Below are 23,519 nucleotides of genomic sequence, written 5' to 3'. Positions count from 1 at the left end.
GTATTTAAAGTTTAATCCGAAAAGTGCGCCATTAGGGTTGACTAAATGTCAAGGCAATGGTGGAGTGCAAAGTTTCAAGTGCAAAGTCTACTATTCTCAACCCGCTAAGACCCTCTACCAACTTACGGTGTTCTATCCTTTCTGATATCGCCGATGGACTTCGAAGCCTCGAGCGATGTTATCTTCCAGACAACAGGAAGAGGCTTTTAGATCTTGGCATTCGGTACTCGTCGATATATATCCGACGATATTTTTCGTGTATTTTCAGTATAGAGACACGTTCTTTTTACGGATATTTTACACCTAGCTATTACGATTTTCGAGAAAGCCATGATGACATGTAATAACAAAGTTTTACGATCGCATTGTTAAGTTGAAGCAAAAGAAAATGAAAGTATTTATAATTATGTGGAAATAAATCAATTAAAAAAAATTAATTTTTTTATAAGAATTAATTATTTTTTCTCGCTCAAAATTATATTGTTAAGATAAATAAGAATTAAGGATTTAATTTTATTTAAAAACATCTACAATTAAAATATGATCCTTGTGGTAATTTTAAATATTTTCTTATCAACATGACTAGATCCTTAACGTCCTGAGAGTTGTCGAGAATAAAGTGAGTGATCCATCGGCTTTAAACGTCGAGACAGTTTCCAGTTTCCACTTGAGACACGTGCGGTTGTCCACTGTAAGGGGCGACTTGTCACGTACATTATCTTGGACTAAATTCCGGTTTATTTTTGGCGATTTATATTAGCTCGATTATTTAAAATACTTATAATAATTAAAAACAAATTATCTGCTATATGTTTCTATTTATATCATAGGTATATCTGCGTTAATATACATTTGCTCATTATATTTATAGACATTTAAATTTGTTTAAGATTGAATTATCTTTTATCTTGTGCTTTACATAAACGGATTCATATTTATATTACTGAATCTCTATTATAAAATCTTGAATATAACTTTTAGTTATCGCAGTCCTCTTCAGTATCATATTTTATACATTGCAGGAGAAGGAAATGGCAAAGAGAAAATCAGTTCTAAAGCTAGATATTTTTATAAGTTAAGAGTTGCAAATGTCAGCGACAATTTGGTCCTGTGACGATCGATATTTATTGCTTCATTTCAGATTTTATATAAGAATATTTGATGTTACGTTGGCGTGACATTATGTATAACAAACCATACATCCCGATTGATTTATTATTTATTCATTACTCACCTGTTCTGCAGACTCGGTGATGAAGGAGTGACAGTACTGTAGACTAAAGTGCGCTCTAGGTTCTCGTGCCAAAAAGCTGAATTGGGCGTACTGCGGCTCACAAGTCGCATAAGAGATGCGTCTTAACGCGTGCGCCATTTGCACGCACTGCAACAGAAGCAAAAGATAATTTTCAGTTGCGTCTAAGAATATTTATAAGATGCAGAGTAGACGTAGATGTAATTTCATTAACACGGCGATTACTATATAACAAGTATATATATATGTACTAATTACAAATGAGAATTTTGCAAATAATATCTACAATTAATAATGTCGCTGTATTTGGCATTTTCTTTTACATTTTAATGTTTGATATTTTGAGTTTATAATTTTAATTAAGATGCATGTCGGCGTAAGAATAAAAAAGAATTATTTCAACAACTTTAACTGACAATTTCCGCAGTAATATATTTCAAGAGCTTCACGAACGCAAACAAAAATGATTTATTATTGCTCTTATCTTGTTGAATGATTTAATCGTTTAAATCAATTTCGTCGTGAAACGTGAACATTAAATATAGACCTATGCAAAAAACTAGCATTCTGATTATATATAAGCAGGATATCATAAATATCACTTATCATGGATGGTTAGCAATCATTGAGTAAGTAAATTCAAGATGAGAAAGTTAAATGATACAAATAAGGCTATTAATACTGATCAAAATATTTTTTGACGTAAGATTATATGCATATTAAAGTGATAAAAGGCCACAGAACTATCTAATATTTAAAATATATATATAGAAATTTAGTATTTAGTTTTTATCGCTAATTTGTCATTCTGAGCCTAATTTTCTAACAATAATAACTAGATTAACTCAAGGTTAAAATTATATTAATTAGTGTTAAAATTTACGCAGCTTTCGAATAATAATTGAAAAAGAGTACCAGTAATAAGACAATTAATTAAAGTATTATTTCGTATTACTGCATTGTTATAATGATTCAATTGACGCGAAGAAAGTTAAAAAGAACGAAAAGTTGCCCATTATTGACCACTCGAAAAACTTGTGATGTCTTTAGTTGTTACGTGAAACTTTTAACGACTTACCGATGCTACAAGCTTCGTTCTCGAGATTCGTGATGCAATCTCTATGAGTTTTCACGCGAATTTGAGTTTGCCTTAGTTTCGATTGTAGTTTTTGATGAACCAGCCGAGGATAGGAATTAAAGAAACATTCTTTTTTTATTTTTAAAGAATTGTAAAAAAATTGTTTATCAGAATAAAACATTAATAAGTAAAGAGATATAAATTTATTATATTATTGTTAATTTTAATACTTTATCTTAATGTATCATTTTTCAATTTTAAACTTATTTTTCCAAAGTAACGTTTTTGCCTTAAGCTATTATCGCACTTAAATCCTCCCAATCCTAAAGAGAAACACGATTTCATCTTTAGGCTCTAAGATGATGGACTCACTTAAATTCATCTCTCGCAAAAGTAAGCCTGGTAGAGCATGCGGACGAGTAGATTGGCGATTGAAAAGATGATCGTTTCGTAGGAGCAAATTTTTCCGGTATGGATACTCCGCGATTCTATCAAGCTTCATACTGAATTTTTCATGATGCCTGCATTTATTCGAAGTAGCAAAGTTCTACGTGAGAAAGATATAAATGATCTGACTCAGTAAAAGACTGCTTTTACTTATGCCTCTTAGATAAATATTGCTCGAATTGGTCTTCTTATTATTATACTGTTGTATGTATATTCAAAATATATATAGGATAATTGTTCAAATTAAATTGTTGACGTCATAACATTTATATTTATGATGAACCACAGCGAAGATATCGATGATGTTGATAATAATTACTTTTTTACTATAAAATACAGCGTCAAATTGTGTGCAACATTAAAGAAAGTAATAAAATTTATTTTTTAAAATTATTAAGATTATAATATAAATAACTAATATAAAAATATTATATTCTAAAATAATCATCTTACATGTATATACTTGGTGACATAAACAGACTGATTGGTTGACCTAGTCTAGTTTATTTCAGTTCGTGCGGTCGGAATTCGATTTGTTTTGCAATCACAAATTGAAGTACACCGCATAAAATTGCAATCGACTTAGATATCTGGAAAATTCAATTCGTTAAAAATTCGATTGAAGTACGCCACGCAAAGTTGTACCAACTGTGAGTCGATTCACTCGGACATAGTTGTGCAGCAAAGTTGTTACGCTCGAGGATCGCCTCGTAGCACATAGAAGTGGACCAACTATCTCGAAGCAACTATGCGTGATACCAATCGCAGCTCTCAAATACGACAAACGACATTCTACAGAGAAGGATTTTGTCGAGTTTGTCACATTCTACGGAAGGAGACACTGACAAACGTCGTTATTCCTGTTTGCCCATCCCATCGTCTTTATTCGCCTTTGCAATATATGGTTGCACCATTTGCGTCGGTTATTTGAACTTTTACTACGCGATCTATTGTCCTGCTTTGAGAATATTCGTGGAATCGGAGATTTCCAGCAAATCAAGATCCGATTGCAAATGTAAAAATATCTTATGCGTCGAGAAAATTATTCGTTCATTTATAAGTCAAGATTTAATTATAATAGGTAATATTAAAGAAATATCGTAAATTTTCTTTTTTTTTTGTTCTATTTTCTGATATAACATATAATAAGAAGAAAAATACTTTATTCATTATCTTGTAGAGTAAGCCTTCATCGGTGGTTTATTTTCATTATTTTTTATTACGGAATTATTTTATTTATTTATTGTTTCCATTGTAATTCGATGTTAAATAAGCTCACGTTAAACTGTGGTTCACCTGTGCACTCGCGGACATATATTCACGCTCATAAATAGTAACAATGCTTGGTCACAGACGGTGCTAAATATATTTTTCAGTCGTATCTGTAGCGCAGATGGGGAACTTATAAATGTTTTAAGAATTTGATTTCGAGTTCGGCTTCAATAAAAATTTTAAGACAGGGTTACGTTAAACTCTTGCTGTTGCAGTAAAAAATTTTATAGCTTTCGTTTTTCGAATGTTACATCAATCTTCTTTTCTAAGATACGATCCAAGATTGCGCGTGTGAACAAATATATATAAATATCATTAATAAAATGTACATAAATTGATATTGCTTTATTTAATTAATTGATATTTAATTTCATATCATGTTAAAAATTTGGTTAAAAAAAAAAAAAATAAAAACCAATGAAAAAAAATTGTATTTTTTCATGTCATCTTACTTTGATCGCTCTATAATTAAGTATATATTTAAAAAGTTACTCGTTCAGTATAAATTTAAAAAGTTACTCGTATTCGCGTGTTAGTGAACGATGTGTTGTCGATTTTGTGACAAATATCGAGAAAAGGTATTCTGTATGGATACTATATTGACGGTGCGGGGAAAAGGTGGACGAATATGCAAAAGAGATATGCGCTGTAGCGTGAGTGCTGTTTCGTGTATGCGCGAGTAAATCTGCAGGTAAAGGATAAACATATCCTGTGATCGCGGCAAGTGCACGAGTCCAAAAATTACACGAGCCCCTCTACCGTCATTGATCTTCCACACATACAGTGAAGTTACCGCAACCAATTCGATTTATTCTCCAGTTTATCTTACCAACATCGAAGCGATTTTACTCCGCGATAACAGCCCGCGAACAACGTTGCAAAAATATAATCGTATACATATGCGTATTTACTTAAAAAACCCTTTCGGAAATTTGCACATAAAAATTGCTGGAAAATAATTGACGCTATGTTTTTGAAGTAACTCTCTCATTATACAAGTAAATGTAGGTATACGAAAAATCGTTAGTTGAAGCGAAGCGATATGTTGCAAGGCAAAAGCGGGATAATCAGTTCGTTTAGTGTACAAAGTGCAAGTTTTGGGCAAAGCCGCTTGAATGTCGTAAAATCGCAGAAGCGTGTATACACAGATCCGAAGGGATCATAGAAATTTTTTCACGCTCGACGAGGCAAAGGCTTTAATGGGGCTAAAGGAATGAAGCATCGTTAAAGGCGGCCTTGCCTTCTCGGTGGCATCAGTGAAACGTTGCAACGAACTGTTCGGGTGGGTGAGAGATGCGGAAGAGACGCGTATCATCGCGGAGTGCTGTTTCATGTATGCACGAATAAATCTACAGATAGAGGGTAAATACCCCTCGCGATCCTGATGGCTCTACCAGCAGTCACTTTCTCTCCCTCTTTCTCTTACTCGTGTCACAACTGGTATCATTCGTCATCGTGTACGTTTATTCAACAATCATCCCCTATCCCTGGAGTTTCATTGATATCTTAGCCATTCATAATTCAATTATCGGGATAACGTGTCTCTTATTTTCTCGTTATCGCGTGTCAAAGAAGAGCGAGGGTGTTTTTCATAGGCTGTCGATTTTTCTGGCGAATCATACGCACGATCGCCCGACCATCAAACTTCTCGTGGTACATGAACGATTTAGGATAATCGTGACTTTGCGTAACAAGAGTTCGAGCGTGAAGAGATATGTTTGACGTGAAATACACGTCGGGATAAACCAATTTTCGGTAGAGAAAAACAGGACAAATTTCGTAACTTATATGTGATTAAAACATTTTGATCAAATTATATTTTTCATTACTCTCGTGCCAATATTATTTTTATTAAATAAAGTCTTGGCTTAGCTGAACGTGCTGTTTAATTATTACATAATTTTATCGGATTCTTCTGCGTGTCTAGATTAATTATCCATAATTACATACAAGAGAAATAAAAGTACTTATTTCTTATTAAAACGATATAATAATTTATAAGTTTAGATAGAAAAACACCAATTAAAAATATTGCCACGTAAGAATAAAAAGCGAAATTTTGTAGAGAGAAAAAGAATGAACTTGATGTTCTTCATTTTTCCCCGATAAACATTCCTGGAGGCGCTTTTTTTAAGAGGCGTTTACCGAAGATCGAGGGAGGAGGAAGTAAGGATTTTTTCATGTAGAAAATTAAAGCGGGAGCTTAGAAGAGAAACCGTCGAAATAAAACACTAATTCGAAGGATCGATATGTTCTGTACAGTTCGTGAACACGGCAAGTATGGATCGCGCGAGGGTAGTCGGGGTATATGACGAGCCGACTTCGAAATATTACTGGCAGGGATGCGATAAGGATTACGGGCCCCCAATTAAAGTCCGGAAAATAATAAAAGACGAACAGCAGAGCGAGATTACTCTCGTTTCTTCCCTCTCTCCTGCCTCGCGACGTTTTATATTATTTAGCTGAATTCAAAGAGAAAACCCAGATATTTTCGAGTTCATTTTCAGATTGGAGCAAAAAATGTCGATAAAATTTTGATTTATAATAATTCTACTGTATTGTTTCTTATATTTTATTTTTAAATATATTTAAAAATAAAATAATAATATTCGCGATAATATAAAATAATTAATTAAAAATCTAGAAGAAGAAAAAAATAATTATGATCGTGTGTTACACACACGGTGCAGATTAAAAATGATTGAAATAAATAATCGATATATTTTACGTGATCATAATTATTCTTTTTGTCTTCTAGATTTTTAATTAATTATTTTATATTATCGCGAATATTATTATTTTATTTTTAAATATATATTTACATATATAATTCCATGTCAAGATTTGATGAATATAACGAGAGAATATGATTCGCTCGAAAGGATACAGAGGGTACGCTGACTTTAGCATTAAAAGATTGGCGCCCCAAGGTCGGTTTGAAAGGAAGATCTGACAAAGTAGCACGAGGATTATCGAACTTGGCGCTCAAGAACGCGGAAAATTAGGCTTCTCGCATTGCGGTTCAACTTCCGTTTTGCCGTCTTGTCGTAGAATCTCTCCCCTGTGTGTTGCCTTTTTGTCGCTTGCTCTTTTATCTGATTTCAACGAAAGAACTGTAAGGATTTCTTTATGTTTTTAACTTTTTTCAAGCACGATACAGATATGTAAGCAATTTTCCTTTCATATCTCTTTCGAGTTAACTGTAAATTACAATACGTTTTTCGTAACATTCTTCTCTCTTTTGCATTTAAAAATCAGAATAAAAAAATATCATATTTAACACGAAGAGTAGTTTAAAATAGCAACAATAATAATACAGTTATTTTTTATGTTACTTCTTTTTCGCTTATCTGAAAGTAACGCGATAGAGGGTGCAATAGGACGCAGTCGTGCCTAGTACTAGAAGAGGCAAACTTTTCGCGCAGAGTTTCAGGAAATGAAGCTCCGTCTTGGAAAATGCCGTAGGCAAGCCGGTTTTTCGATAACAACAGCCGTGTACAAACGCAAAGTATCTTTTTTGTACAAAAGTAAGGTACACGTGCATGCATCTCTAATACTCACTTTTCCATCTGGACTGCATACTTTAATCCCCGCGAGCGAGACTATCAGGAGAATGGGCGTGAATCGATCGTTATACTGAAACAAATAAATCAAAAGTCAGAATAAGATTAGCATGCATATATAATAGTTGATTGAACATTACATTTCATTAACAATAATATCACCCATTCACTGTTTCGATATAAATTGCATTCGACACTGACCAAATTGCAAATTTTTCATTTATATTTTCGTATGCATACACATAATATATAGGTATGCGATAGAATTACATTTAATTAAAATATATTTAACAAATAATGAGATGCAATTTAATTCGACCAAAAACTGGCTATTCCTTTATTCAAAATAAGTACACACTACGTTTCGATCAACATTGTGGTCCTTATCAAACGTTGTTCTTATTTAGCAATTACATTAATTAAAGGTAGAAACGTGAAAGTTCTCCTGTCATATCGACAATCTGTTAGCTACTGTAGACCAAAAATATATTTGAAATTAAATAAAGAATAGAATTAGGTAGAACCAAAAGTCCTTGTCACATATGCGATACTGCAACAGGCGCCAAATCAAAGCCATTACCGAATGCTCTATATACGCGAGTATAAACGGAAATACGCAGTAAAGTGCGATAATACATTTACAATTTATAGGCCACGTACTTAAAAAGGACCAGCATCCTTTTCATTCGAGTTTCTCCATTGGGAAACTCGTGCTTCCTGCATGCAACTTTGAAGCGGTCGTCCAATTTCGAAATTGAAAAGTTGGCAAGCTACGCGATGTGATTCAGAGTGGTGCGGACTTTACGCAAGAATGTTCCCTGTTTCTGGTCGGAGACACGGTTCATTGTCTTGAAAAGCCAAGGTTGATGTTGCAGGAGCCACAAAAGGGGATCTCCGGCATAATTACGGTAACGCATAGGGCGGGTGTTCAATAAAGGATGCTGGCACAATGTTCTCTCGACGGGAGCAATCCGTAAAGATATCTCGATGATTTTACGCTTTTCATAATTATAGAGAGATCGTATATCACGAGAAGCTCTATATCTTTAAGAGAAAGTTTGAAAATCACAAACTGTCAAATGTCAAACTGTCTCGGTTTACGATAATTATGAATTAACAATGTAAATATGAAATGTCTTTGACTCTAACACTAATATTTTGACGTCTGCGATACTCTTGTTTGCGAATACTCATAATAAGATATTTCAATACGACGACTTTAAGGAAGCAAACGACGGCGACGACGTAATTTAATGTACTACGCATAGCTTCAAGCGGCTTCTAAGAACCCTCGTTTCTCAAGAAACGACAATAATTATGTCTAGGTACTTATTATTATTACAAGAATACTCTATAATAAGGCAAGTTCTTTTCATCAATTATTATTTATGTATTTTGAATTAAAATTTGCTTTATTTTAATTAGTTGTATAATTCGAAATAAATAGATTTAATACTTGACATTATTATAATAATTTTTAACAAACTTATTATAGGGTTTTTTTAATTTGTATAAAATATTTATTATATTATATTTGTTAACCTCTCTTACATTTTACATACTTAGGAAAACGCGCAAGCGAAATAACATGTTGGAAATCAAAATTTGCAATATATAGAAAAATAGAATATTTGCACGTCAAACAGTAATAAAGTGGCGTTCTGCGTGGCGTATAAAAACGATCGATTCGTTCAAACCAGCTGCTCGAACGACTGGCTCGAACGTCTTTCCATTCGATAACCATCGAGAGACTACAGATGTAGCATTCATGGTGTGTGGAAGTTTTTCTCTTTATTACACTTTTTCTCCCCTTTCTCGTCACCATCTTGCTGTCATCATCAAGGAATAACCGAAGCGGCATTACGACGAAGCGAATACGAAATGTCATAGTTTTCCTCGTCGTCTGAAGAATATCTTATTTCTTTTGCGACAAGATATATTGTAATGGCATGTCGAAATATGTGAAAAGATGCGTAGAGATATTATAAATTATGTATTAAATTATGATATACTAATTTACAAATTAAATCCAAAGAGCTATATCTTATTTTAAATAACTGGAAAAGAAGAAGAATACATTTAATTATGATATTTTTATCATAAATTGTGTGTCGATTTAAAAAATATATACAATATGCTAATTATTTAAAATCTAGCTTTGATTTGAAATCTATATTTCTAAAGAAAATTAAATATATGTATATATATTTATGTAACTGCATTATTTTGCGATATCTATTTAATGCTTCATATCTATATATATGCATATGATATGAACAAAATTCGCGGTTGCATCATTATCGTCCTCGCTAAACGATATCCGGTGAAATTTGAGCGAGGCGAACTCATGGTTTGTTTAAGGAAACTGCCAGACGTGATTACGAATACGCGGAAAAGGCGTGGTGGAAGACTCGTCGACCAACCTTCGGTCCGCCAAGGTCCCCTGAATTCAACCCCCGTCGCCATACATTCGCCGTTACGCACCGACACGGTGGTTGCACCGAACTATTCGACCGACATGTCGCAAAGTTCGCATGCAAAATTTATTTATCGACCGGAAAACGGCGTATATCAAGTTGTTCGTACGTATTTTAAAGCTTTCTTTTAGGCTTTCTTTGAATTCTTCATCCGTCGTATAGAATTATCTTTCAGACAAAAAATTCTTTACATATGTGTTATTCAAATTATCCCTGCTTTTAATTTCTTGTAGCTATTTTATTATCGATTAGAATTGCTTTCATTCTGTCGTGTGTCTCTTCTCTCTCTCTCTTTCCGATTCTCATCCGTTACTCGTTTATCCTTCAAGCAATCAAATTACGTCCGACATAAAGATATTATTTGATTATCAACGTCGCTTCCGGACGTAGAAAGTAATTTGTGGGGCGTTATTCGATTACCTTTATCATAGTTTGCTATCGGCGTGGTCCTTATGTGCTAATTACGCTCTAGCGACGCAGATACATGATGATGACGACAAAAACGACGACAAAATATGACGGCGACATTCTGGTCTCACGATGTTAACGTAAAAAATTTTAATCGCTCTTGACAAAATGAGATTTAAGAGAAATTGAAATAGTTATTAAAAAAGTGATTAATAAAATCTCTTTTTATTTATCTTTTTATATAACCACTTTATAGAATACTTGCGATAAAAGTTATAGAAATAATCGACAATTTTGCGTTATATAAAAAATTACATAAAAAGTCTGTAATATAGTTTAAATGAAATTTTCTCTTACGACAAGATTGATTAATAAGATTGTAAATAGAATTCACCGAAATAAAGTATAATGGATAAAAGTAGGAAATAAAACAACAAAAGAAAATATATCGAAGAGAGAAGGAGAAAAAGAAAGAGCGAGACCAGCTCGGCACGTCTTCCGGAGTATTATTAAAGGAACCGTCTGAGTATTTCCGTGACACAAGTTCCTCTTCTTCTTTCTTTCGTTGCGTGCTTATCTCGTCCCATGCGTTCTTGATTGTCTAGGAAGAGTATGTTCCAATCTTCTGCTGACGTAATCTTCGATCTCTCTGTGACGTATCCCGAAGGTAGTACCGTCGATACCTCCAGAACACAGCAATGACAGTTTTTCGCTTTCTTCATTTGCCATATTATTTATTATCCTCGTTTATCACGTTCCAAATCTTCATTATATTTCTTCCTGTTATATTTGTCTCGAGTTATTTTTACTACGTATTTAGCAGTCGAGATTTATCGCTGAGAAAACTTGGCACTGAAACTTGGCGTTATTGATCATGAAAAACCAATCGATCGCTCGCAGTCCAAGCCAACTAAGTTGAAAGATTTCGATATGACTTCAAAGTAATCGTGGCAGGCGGACGCGATAGGCGGGAGCGGTTCTTTACAGAAGGTGGGCGAGGGCTTTTTTTAGCGGATCATCCAGTTCCAATCGGTCGTCAACGTAATCTGTCTGGGCCCTGGGGCGTGGGCGGCGCTGCTACCACTTTGTTTCTGAGAAAACAGCATCCGCAAGGTGGATTTTGCGGCCATAGCCAGGCAAATTCGTCTGCTCGAAACCATCGACAAAGACGGGCTCTGGATCACCTCGGCCCCAGCAGACATCAATCATCCGCGCTGTCATTGAAGATTGAATTTCAGTCTTCTCATAATCCGCCAAAAATCGAACATGTTCCATCAGATCAAATTTTGCGGTTCAAATATTACCTAGCGTCAATACTTGTAAAGGCCTCGTGTTATCATTTATAAATATTTATTTGATGCGCTTTTTATCAAAAACTAAAATAATATCTTCTTTATGAAAGAAGCCCATAAATTACAATGTTAAACTGTGTATACGTTAATTTAATTGCAACAATAACACGAGAGAAATTAAACAGTATTTACATACTGACATTTCTTTACACTCATTCCGATTCTGGCAATGGCTCTAGACAATGGCTGTTGGACAAGAAATCAAGAAGGAGAGTGGGCTCTCAGGACGGAAGTTCTTGAACGAATGACAGAGCAATTGACATAATGAATGCAATTTCATTCGAAGTAATACGAAGAACAGTATAAAGAGCATTGTTAGCAGTGGTGAACGATTAACAGCGAGAGGCAGTGCGTCACAAGAAAGTATACAAGAGGAAAGGCGCGAGAAGGCACGAAGTGGAATGAGGAAAAAAACAACAGGAGGCAAAAGAAAGTCCGGACGGTCGATTGCATTCGCATTATTGGAACGTCGCGTTGATGTTATTATTTACGAGACGTCGTTAACTCAGACGCGAAACTTTTGCATCGCGCGTGCACGCGCACGCGCGTTAATCCCTCTTTCCATTAATCTTTATCCCGCGCGCGCGATGGCGTCCTCATAAATATGGATTACGGAAATGCGTATCCCTGCAGTCGCACTTATCTTCGAGGAGAAATAATCGCTTTCGTTTCCTCGGGAATGTATCCGACGTTGACTCCGAATGTCGTATGACCATTCGATCCCAAGACTATATACAATTCCTGTTTTCCCGTAAGGGAATTTTCGCGTTCGGCAACTTGTGCCGTCGAGAGGCAACTAAAGGCTGGGTAATCGTAATATTCGGAGAAAGCTTGGAGGAGGTTTTCAAGGACTGACCAGTAGTATCCTCCAGCAGTCGAGAGGGCACGACGAAATTCTCCTCCATTTGCAATGGAGCCGGAGAGTCGAGAGCTGGTCTAATATGCTTTAACTCTCTGCCGGGCGGCAAACGAGGAGAAACTGATGGAGAAGAGTCTAAACGGGAGAGCTGACCGAGAGGAGAGGAGAGACGCGGGATGGAAGTCACAAATATTCATAATAGGAAGCCGAAGAAATAAGCTGATTCTGCAAACAGCCACTCGTTGCCATTGACGGGTATTCCATGCTCGTTAGAAAAGACAGAGAGGCAGACGGCAGACAGGAGGGCATTGAAGGGGATAGGATTTTTTACCCCCACAGTTTTCCTTCCTTTCATTGAGTCGGTCCGAGGATACATTGAGTCTCTCTCCTCACGGGCGAATTTCCGGGGAAACAATACCAAACGTTTATAGTCAATTAACAGACGAGGAGGCGAAGGTTCGCTTTTAATGTACCTTACTCTTCACGAAAGCTTCGGGAATTTCACGAGAACAGATAAAAAGGATGAATTGACATCTCTCGAGAAGACGTCGTTGCCGTAACGAGCATTTAAACGTTTTTCTTCAATATTTAATTCAAAACGAATCTGCTCGTGAAGGCTGTCGGAAAATAATATAAACAATTGCTTTTAAATCTAACAGATTAAAAGTATCTCTTTTATATATGAAATTAAGTTTTTAATATAATACTAGCGATGAAAATGTTAATGCTTTAAAATGGTAATTAAATGGAAATGCGTTTATCAACACACACAACTTTTCCATTAAATAATTTTACATTACAAGCGAAAAATAACGACTCGCTTTATTATTTATAAACACGATGATATGAAAAACATATCATTTATTTAAGAGTTTGATATAACTGTATATAATTTTAAACAGTTATCTGGTTGCATTCGATAATAAATTATTTAGTTATGTTTATACTTAATTTTAGGTAAAGAGAAAGTGGTCACATACTCAAAGAAATAAATGATTAGCTACAAAATATCATTAATCTCTGCAAATATACTCTGCAACTAATATTTACTCACGAACCATTCGTATATGGTGATGCAACGGCTATTAAAACTTGGTGAAGAGAGGAAAGAGGAGAGAGAGAGAGAGCGAGAGAGAGAGACTGAGAGAGAGGAAGAGAGGAGAGGAGAGAGAGAGGAGAGAGAGAGAGAGAGAGAGAGAGAGAGAGAGAGGAGGAGAGAGAGAGAGAGAGGAGAGAGAGAGAGAGAGAGAGAGAGAGAGAGAGAGAGAGAGAGAGAGAGAGAGAGAGAGAGAGAGAGAGAGAGAAAGACTAGTTACGCCGGTACATTACATACGTACCGGTAAAGGGAAACACCGAAAGGAATTCCCTCGGAAAGGGGTTGAACACATCCTTTGATTTATGATCTATTCGACTCGAAGCACAATGATGAAAGATATACTCTTTGCGGTAATTTGTCAGCGAATACAAAATCCAGGCGAACTACAACATATTCTTCTTTCATATACAAAATCTGCTTTTATATATACCCTTGTATGTACATTTGCAGTTATTATATCAATCCGTTTGCTCACTTATCCGGATTTAATACTGTTATTTACACTGAGATATTTCAATTATACTAAAATTGATGATGATTCATCGAATAATAATTTCAAAAGCGAATAAAGTTCAATAAAGCGACTTAATGATTAGAAGCTATTAATGAAACGAATCAAGTATCTTAATTTCTAGTATTTTTAAGTTGATTAAAATGGCTACGATGAGAGAGAAACGTAAAGTCTATATCGCGTAATATTGAAACGACCACTTATATAACGATATATAGGCGACAGAGTACCATTATAAGTTCGAAATGTTTTATAGCCGCGATTAGTAATATCGCCATTAACATCTCTCAGCTTATTGGGGTTGATTATCTTCGCGGAAACTTCGTCGCGCGGGTGATGGCCGCACCCTTAGATTTATGATCCCCTTTGTCCAAGTACAATGATGGAGGATCTCCGCTTTCAACGCCCGATTCATCGCGCGATTCGAACTCCACGGAGGCCGGAAAATAACTCACCTCACCTACCGTCGATCCCACTTTTTTTTTCTTATACTTGTTACAAGACACACCCTCGTTTTCCAGAATGGACGACGGTCGGTACGCGTTATTTGTCACTCGGCGACAATGTAAAAATCCCAGAAGCTCGCGCATCTTTTTTCCAGATGGAATTTCATCAAGCAACTTGATTTATGAACCTACACGAGCCCACCAAGTGACCATAAAGCATTCGATGTCCCGGTTAAATAGCAATGGAAGAGATTCAACGTGACAAACGACTGTGATCGAAAGTATTAATGCTTTTGTCCTTTCCGATCTATATCGGAAAGAAATGCTTTTTGTGTCCAAGAGAAAAAAGAAAAAGTTTTAAATAAATAATTTATTTTATTATACAGAAATATTTAGACAATTTTCACATTGCAATTAAACAATGTGCGATAACTTTATTTATTCATGTCTGATGGTACATTACGTATAATTAATGCATTAACGCGCAGCTGCAGAAAACGCTCCGAAGAAAACAAAAGTCAACAAAACAATTGATCAGATTGTAATAAACATCGGATTTATTAATGCATCTATATATCACGATTCTGAATCAGAATTCTCGCTTGATTACTCTATTGACTAAGTAGAGCATTATAGGACCCGTATATCTTCGATAATCTGCAGGATGTTCTCCATTTAGTCGACGCGAGTGCTCCCCTGGGCCACTCTATTTCGCGATCTTGTCCCTCTGAAACTTCGTCTAATAGTGTGAGACCGTTTCGTGATTCATAGTCCATTGCTCCACAAATCAAATATTTGAAGAAACCTGTCACGTCATGTGAGATCATGACAAATGAGTGACCGTGGAAAAAACACGTGCAATTCATCTAGTGCGAAATTCATATCAAAACTCGTCCGGAATAATGTTATTTGAAAGAATAAAAATAATTTAACTCTCGATTTTTCCCAATATTTATAAAAATTGTGTTTCATATTTTTACGTTATACACAATGCGCGCAAATATAAATTTCAATTTTTGTACATTTATTTATCTAACTAGTCTCAAGTGTCTTTTCTTTCTCTCTTTCTTTCTCTGAAAGAATTAAATAGATTACATTTAGAAGATTAGATTAATTGTCGGAAAGAATTTTACAAGCATGTTGCGGTTACGAGTTTCCATTTACAGACTGACGAATGCAAGTTTTTTCTGGAAACCTCCCGTATATATAATACCGGACCGTGGTGTTAATCAAGAGCAGAAACTTTTTACGAGTTGTACGAGGGTTACGTCGACGAACGACGGTGGACGAGGGAATGAGCGAACAGCAACGATACTCGGCGCGATGGCCGATCTCCATGCGTGGAAGGCAAAGTGACTGTGCTGTGGTATGGCGAATAATAAAACGGAGAGGGATGATCAAGTGAGTGATCGACTCGAATGGAGGACAGAGGGTAGAGTGGCCGGTATCTCCTTCCGTCGCCTGCGGCCAGATTAGATTGCCTACCCTTCGCTGTCGTCGTCGTCGTCGTCGTCTGAGATAGCTCCGTTCCCATCCTTCTCCGAGATGCGAGATGTTCCCTTTTTCTTGTCGTGGGTGTGCCAATGAAGTCTCTCCGAAGATTACACCTGTGGCTCGTATCACAGCGTGGAATATCAACCGACGAGGAAAACGATCTTTCCAAGGGAAACTTCTGATTTTAATCTGTATCTTTAGCTTCTTTATATATGTTTTACAATCTTCATTTAAATCTCGAAAGAAAGCAGCGAATGAACCATCTTTTGTTCTCAACTATTCTTCTCTCGAGCCGATGGCGAACAATAGTTTCAAGTTCAATTGGACATTGTCGACAATATAGCGTGGTCATTTTCCAAATTTTTGCTTTTCTGTGATTTTTATACGAGCGCAATTCTATATCAAGCAGTTCCAATGTCCATCAGATTGTCATCGTAATCCGTTAATTTGCGTTAATGCGCTCTGTCAATCAACGTGCCGTTTTCATCAATGCGTCGTTCCCAGTGACTGCCAGCGGCGTACTCGTTGGATAGAAACGTCGATCGGAACGTTAGTAATTAATACACCCGTGTGTTTACAGCTGTTAGAATTTAATACCCTGTTCAAAGAGTTTATTGGACAATAAGAAAGTACTTTACGCCATTCCTTAGAAGCTTCCCTTAAGAGTCTGTCTTTCCTTAGACGCTTTCGCGTGATAGTTTGAGCGAACTAGAACTAAAGTTGAAGTTGAAAGAGAAGGTGCTGCGAGGAACAATATCCTGTATATGCATCATACGTATCTTCAGTCTTGATTAGTAAACGCGTCAGATTAATGAAATTGTTTTGTTCTAAATCGGGAGCGATGCATAATGAAATCGCTCTGTAGCGAAACCCGTTGAACTCGTGACATGAACCGACGGCTTTCGCTTCATGATCCACGCGCGTGGAGAACAGCGCACATAGGGAACCTATATAAGCTGTGACTGTTTATCGAAACGTCACGTACAGACGACCTATCAAAACCAGAAGCGCGTTGCTTAAGCTCGTTCCCTCTCTCTTCTTCCTGTTTCATTTAGCTCTTTCACGTTCAGTTTTCGAAATATGTTTAATGTGTACGCGGTATATTTATACGAGATATTTTTGGCAGTCGGATCAAAAATTGCAAAGAGCAGTTATTTCGTTTATGCAAATTAAATTTGGAAAATGTATACGATAAATTATATCAGTATATATACATGTAGAATGTAAGATATAATGCAGAATATTCGAGAATCAATTATGCATGTATTTTGTAATAAATCTTTTTTACTTATAGTTTAGAATCTTTTGAACTTTTTTCTGCAAAAATTGACTTTTTGAGTTGTAACAATCCTCCAGGGGTGCGATATGACGTGATTGCAAAATTGAGCGCAATTGCTGTCGAAAGTTTGAAGTGCGTTTGTCGTTTCAACAAAGCAGTTTTGTTTTTTTTAACTATGATGCGATATATTTGTTTCACAGGCCGATGGTTACGAAACCAATCAATGCAACTCGCTCAAATGGAAGAGCAAGTGCACAAAGCGTCACGTGTCCAAAAAAAAAGGAAATTTTGCAATTCTCAAAAAAGATGGTGTAAAATTAGCGATTGTGCTAGCAATCTCGCCTGACAAACACTTTTCAATATTAAAATATCATTATAATATTACATAATACATTCTCTTATATTTGCAGCTTATATTACGATGACAAATAGTTGTTTGAAATATTAATAGCAATTAAAGTGAAGTAATAAAAAATACTTTGTGCATCAATACTATCAAAAATGTTTGTGTTTAATTTAAAAAAAAAATATATATATATATATATATATATTTATTGCTAATTAAATGTCTATGCAATTTTTATATTAAGTATTTAATCTTAAGTTTTTTTTAGTTATTACATAGAGTTTAAGTTACATATATTTTTTTCTGATAATAATGCTCGGATTTTAGAGATTTTAATTGAACGAGCGCAGGAAGATTTACGAGCAAACAATATTCCGTAACATTATAAGTAGCTTTAAAGATAAAGTTCTTTGTAAACCTCTTCTCCGCAAAATTAACTTTCTTGTCAGATAATATACTGTACATATATTTGCTTAAAAACTTGAATATTTGAAATTTGAAAAGTATACTTAAGTATCATTTTAAATAATATACAGAGACACGTGTAAAATCGCAATTTCGCACCATAAAACTTTATAGATACAATAGATTTCTATTTAATTATTTATATTAACACAAAATTCAACAATTTCTCTTTTTTTCCTCGCAGTCTCTTGTAAAAGATGATAAAAATTTATTTCAAATACTCGCGTGTGCTTTGCAACGAGACAATTCAATATTAAAGTTAATTTTGCTAATTGATAGAAACTTCATTAATTATTATAAATGCGTCTCAATCGCGACTCTTCTATTCTATATAGCTCGTTTCAAATTGACAAAATTAAATTAATACAACGATATAAACTACGTATTGCGGCTGCACATCGCTGAAGCCTCTTCGAGTAACGAAGTATTTCACAGCGTAATGCCAATATCGCGTAAATTTCATTAACTAAAATTATCTCACTGCTTTTACTGCGCTCGAAAATAATTGCGGAAATAATATTCATCACAAAGAAGACCGGCTAATTAATCTTTATTATGCACGACAAATGCGAGTCCCTATATGGGTGGCTTCATCAAAAATGAGTAACATATAATATTTAAAGCATTTAATTACATTCATTCTTTTATATGTATATGAAGCAATGAGTAATATAAAACTATATAATTTAATTTTTGCGAAATTGTACGAAATTGCGAAAAGATATATTGATTTATAAACGCGTACGAAAACAATTAATCTATCTCGTTCGACAACTTTGACGTTAAGTCAATGCGCGCGTAAAGATCATGATCGAAATCACTTAGCTCGATGAAATAATTGTAAAAGATAAGTTAATTTTCAATTTTGCATGCTCGCTTTGCGAGAGAGAGAAAGAGAGAGAGAGCAGACAACAGTCATACTAACGAATCGTGAAACGTTCGCGCGGTCGAGTATTCAGCAAGCGGGTGAGTCTTCCATTTTTAATTGGATTACTCAAACTAATTAATTCTCGCATATACAGAGGAGTGAACAGAGTGGCTCTCATTAACGCGACACAGAGGAATTAACGGTGGAAAAATTTATTGACAGACAAGAACATGTCAGTAATTTATAGTCCGTGTAAATGCATGGCGTGTGTGAATACTTTCTCTCTCTTTCTCTCTCGCTTTTACTATAATACTTTTTTTTATTTTTAAGCTCCACTTGTGAATATCGATTGATTAGTTTCGTTGCCGGTTCTCACGCACGACGTATTCGCCTCCTTCATATGCATGACGTTTTAATAATAGAAGCTATTTGTTAACTACAAATTACGAGATTTTTTAATTATAAAATAATATATAATTTTGACAATGATAACAATAACGATCACGTTTCATATTGCAAGTTATATAAGAATTCTTCTTTTTACATCAAAATCATTTATAAATCTTTTTCTCTTTTTCAATGCTGAATGACAAAATGAGAGAAAAGTAATAAGAAAAGAACCAATCATTCATTATTAACATGCTTGTATCTTTTGCATGTTGCAATAATTAAATAATACTTGTTGTTTCATCACTGTCTTCATTTAAAAATCTTGTATTATAGACCCTGTCTGTATACAAAATAATAAACGAACAAAACATTTTCATTTTAATGTAAATTTAAATAATTTTAATATAAAGGGAAGACACTATATAAAAGAGAACATTATAAAAACATTATTATGGGTCTTGAAGAGAAAATTGTATCATAAAAGGAGACTTAATTAAAGACACCGTGTGTAGACGACAATACGCGTACAGAGAATAAATTCAAAGTTACAAAATAATTGTTTTGTTTCATTTTATTTAGTTTGGATTTATTGGTCCAACTTGCAACATGAAAAATGATCGAAATAGAAAAATGGGATAAAAATCTATAAAAAATATTTTGTTATAAATAGTGACATATATATATATATATACAAAATAATTTTTCACCGAGCCTGCATTTAAATTAAAAAAAAAAATAAATAAAATAAAATAAACAAAATTTCATTATCGTTGCAAATCACAATGTAAGATAGGATAAATAATAAAATATGATTAGGCTACATCGACTGTCTGTGCGAAATTAATTTCATCAATTTAAAAACAATTAAAACATTAAGATCTGTTATGATTTGCGACTTTGAAAAAAAATAGTCTAATAATTTGGCGGATTAAAACCGTCTCTTACCTCTTTTCTGGTGTATTCCGATATTATCGATAGCGAATATCGCTGGTTAATTAAAGGATGACAGAAACAGCACCGTTGACGATGATTATATAATATCTCGGTCTTATCGAGAAAAAAAAACGATCGCGTCACTTAAAGTTTTGATGGAACGATATGATACGCGTTTCGTTCGTTGGACGCGACTGACAGCACCGTGTTGCGCCACGTGGACCCCAACCATCCCGTGAAAAGCTTCGCAAACGTAGAGGGAGGTAGAGGGATCATGCGCGATGCTTGGCTCCGTCTGCTTCGAATCAATCTCTTCTACTATGTTTCTTCTACTCGTTTCGCTCGCTTTGTCTCGCTAACCGCATAATTAATTATATTTCGTTGACGTGGGGGATCGTTTTTTCCATTTATACACTCATATTTAAACGATACGTTTAAGAAATAAATGTTAAATAAGATTGAAAGAGGGAGATCGCAAAGGTTGAAATGAAAAAGATACTTCATCTCATACTAGGATTTCAAGGGCAATTTTTGTGAAAGGTTATTAATTACCTTAGGCTCGCTTGAATTACTATACGATATTGAATTTCTCTTCGCTGTAATTCAGACTACAACCAGTAAACGGCTTCCTGTCCGATCGTTAGAAAGGACATAAACATAGCCATTATCCTAATTAGGACTTCGTAAACCCAAGTGGCCAATAACTGTCTAGTAAGCGATAACTATGCTCTTATTACATTTACTCTATATACGAGCAGACACATAGTACGGATATTCCGAAACTTATTCATGATTGTAACATGTATAATTGACATTTATATTTTATGCAATTATACAAGATATTTAAGGATAGGCAGCAGAATGTCTTGATTAGCGCTGTGCAAAATCATTTGAACGTTCTATCGTTGCACTTAAAAAAAATTTTGATGAATTCCTCGAGATGTTGCTTGATTTTACTTTATTGTATGTGTATAAAACTTTATTAAGATACGATCATAATAATTGTATTATGTAATGAGAAAATGTATAGCTTCAATTATGTATATGCAGCGCATTTCAGAGATTAATCGTTGCGCTTGTCAGTCTGACCGCGTCAAAACGTACAAACGTCTCTCTCATAAGCGGAAACGCGCACGTTATATCAGTGCTAGCTTCGAGTCTCTTGGTCTCCGGCAATCCCCCCGTTATCTCCTTCTCGGCCTTTTGGTCCCGACATTTGTAACAGGCTGAGCCCGCAAACTCATCCCGCGTTTCTCTCTCTCATTCCGCACAGGGGTGGATAACGGCGTGATGTTTACATTTCAATTATCCAACGTTTCACTCTGCGCCATTATTAGTATTTGCATCATTTAGCAGGCGCAGGAAGGAACGTGCCTCAGCACCGACTCGACTGCTTCGTCTCGTTTCAGAATTGTTAAAAGAAGAAGGGGTTTGTGCGCGCGCGTGAGTTCACGTCGAGGATACGAATCAGTTGGTTATCCAACCATTCAACCCGAACAATTATTCAGGCGTGAAACTTGCGCTGAATTTGAATCAATTATTTGCAATCGATACGTTCTTCAGTGTAAAACAGCGGCGGTTTCAACCATAAATGGAAAATATAATCGTGGAGATTCACTACCGATTTGTATTCAACTCGATTGAAGTAGACGAATAATTCTTTTTTTTTTCGGAAATCATCGGAACCTAATTTTCTACCAAGTTAAGATTTCCGATTGCCGACAATAGAGCGACAATGCGAAGTAAAATACGGGATTGCCCAATATCCCACTGGGAAACTAAGACTTAAGTCCACGAAACGACCGGAAGAATCTGTAATGGTAGAGAAAGATTGCCTAGTCCGAGAAACTCTAGGGAATATCAGAAAGATAAAAGACACGTTGTTCCCTCTTGTTCCATCGGCGGAAATAGGATCTTCGAAAATGATCGTTAGCCGTTCTATCCGCGAATTTTATGACGACGTCACCGAGGTCACTTATACTGATATTGACCAGTCTATATTTCGTTTCTATTAGCTCACTGTCGAAATAAAATCTTGTTTAGCGTGTCGACGGTTGCTCTAATCTTTTTAGCTTAAGTGATTTTTATAACCCTTTTTTATACCCCTCTTTTTTTATTTCATCCAGTTGTCAAATGGAACTATCTTCAGGCGATATTGCGATGTACATTTTTCGTCAATTTTTTTAATAAATATTTTTTTATTTTGTTATTTTTTTGTTTGTAGATTATTGTTTGGTCATTTTGTGTATGTATACCAATAAATATGTATACATCTCGTAAAAAAATTCAACAGTAATTGATGTAACGGAATAGAATATTTATTTTCTTTTAGATTTTATTATTGCATATAATACAATTAAGGGAGAAGAGAAATATTCACTTTACCAATTACATTTAAAAAATCAATTTAATCAAGATTGTAGATCTTTAATATGGCGCGATGGTTTTGCAAACGACAGAATCATTATATTATTGTAAAAAGAGAGTGAAAGAGAGAGAGAGAGAGAGAGAGAGAGAGAGAGAAATTTTTTGCTCCCCCTACTGCTATCTTTAAAATTTGTACCTATAAGCAAACTTGTCTCTTCTCCTATCACGGTAGTGAGATATCTTCCTCTTCGCAACCACCCATTTCTACTCAAACTTCGCAAATATCTGATAATCGAAGAGACGAATCGTCTGGCCATTCGGTTTGCGGGTAACTACACTTTGCGCGGTTCTAGAGTCTGATAAGATGGCAGTCTGGACCAAAAGGAACATATGGAGAGGACGTGTTCACCAATGCTATCTCTATATACAATACAAGAATCTTCCTGCTGGTTCGTGATATAGGTAAACTAGCATTTCAAGAAAATAGATAATATTGGAGACAATGTTTTTCACGTAATTTCATAAAATATTTTCTATCGAACAAAAAAGATAATTTTCAAATTTTTGTACAATTTGTAAATATACATTTAATAAAAAAAAAATAAATAAATAAAGT

The 23,519-nt window shown here is 35.0% G+C and overlaps 1 protein-coding gene across 4 annotated transcripts in view; it reads right to left on the bottom strand.

Annotated features, from left to right (window-relative positions):
* Nucleotides 1-23,519, bottom strand: part of LOC114931437 (EGFR adapter protein) — a 60,906-nt gene that overhangs the window by 19,394 nt on the left and 17,993 nt on the right. For 2 of the 4 annotated variants that reach the window (XM_029303466.2, XM_029303464.2), the window contains 2 exons: nt 7,611-7,685; nt 1,235-1,381 (listed from right to left, as the gene is read on the bottom strand). In XM_029303466.2, the coding sequence (XP_029159299.2) occupies nt 1,235-1,381; nt 7,611-7,685 (222 nt within the window). Of the gene's footprint in view, nt 1-1,234; nt 1,382-3,230; nt 3,289-7,610; nt 7,686-20,548; nt 20,716-23,519 lie in introns of those variants that run through there. The other 2 variants (XM_029303469.2, XM_029303468.2) reach the window with 2 other exon arrangements.

The sequence above is a fragment of the Nylanderia fulva genome, unplaced genomic scaffold (genome assembly GCF_048542155.1).
Source record: "Nylanderia fulva isolate GAGA-0341 unplaced genomic scaffold, ASM4854215v1 Scaffold27, whole genome shotgun sequence".
Lineage (NCBI taxonomy): Eukaryota > Metazoa > Arthropoda > Insecta > Hymenoptera > Formicidae > Nylanderia > Nylanderia fulva.
Note: the sequence above shows the minus strand (reverse complement) of the source record. Positions and strands in the feature narration are given on the sequence as shown.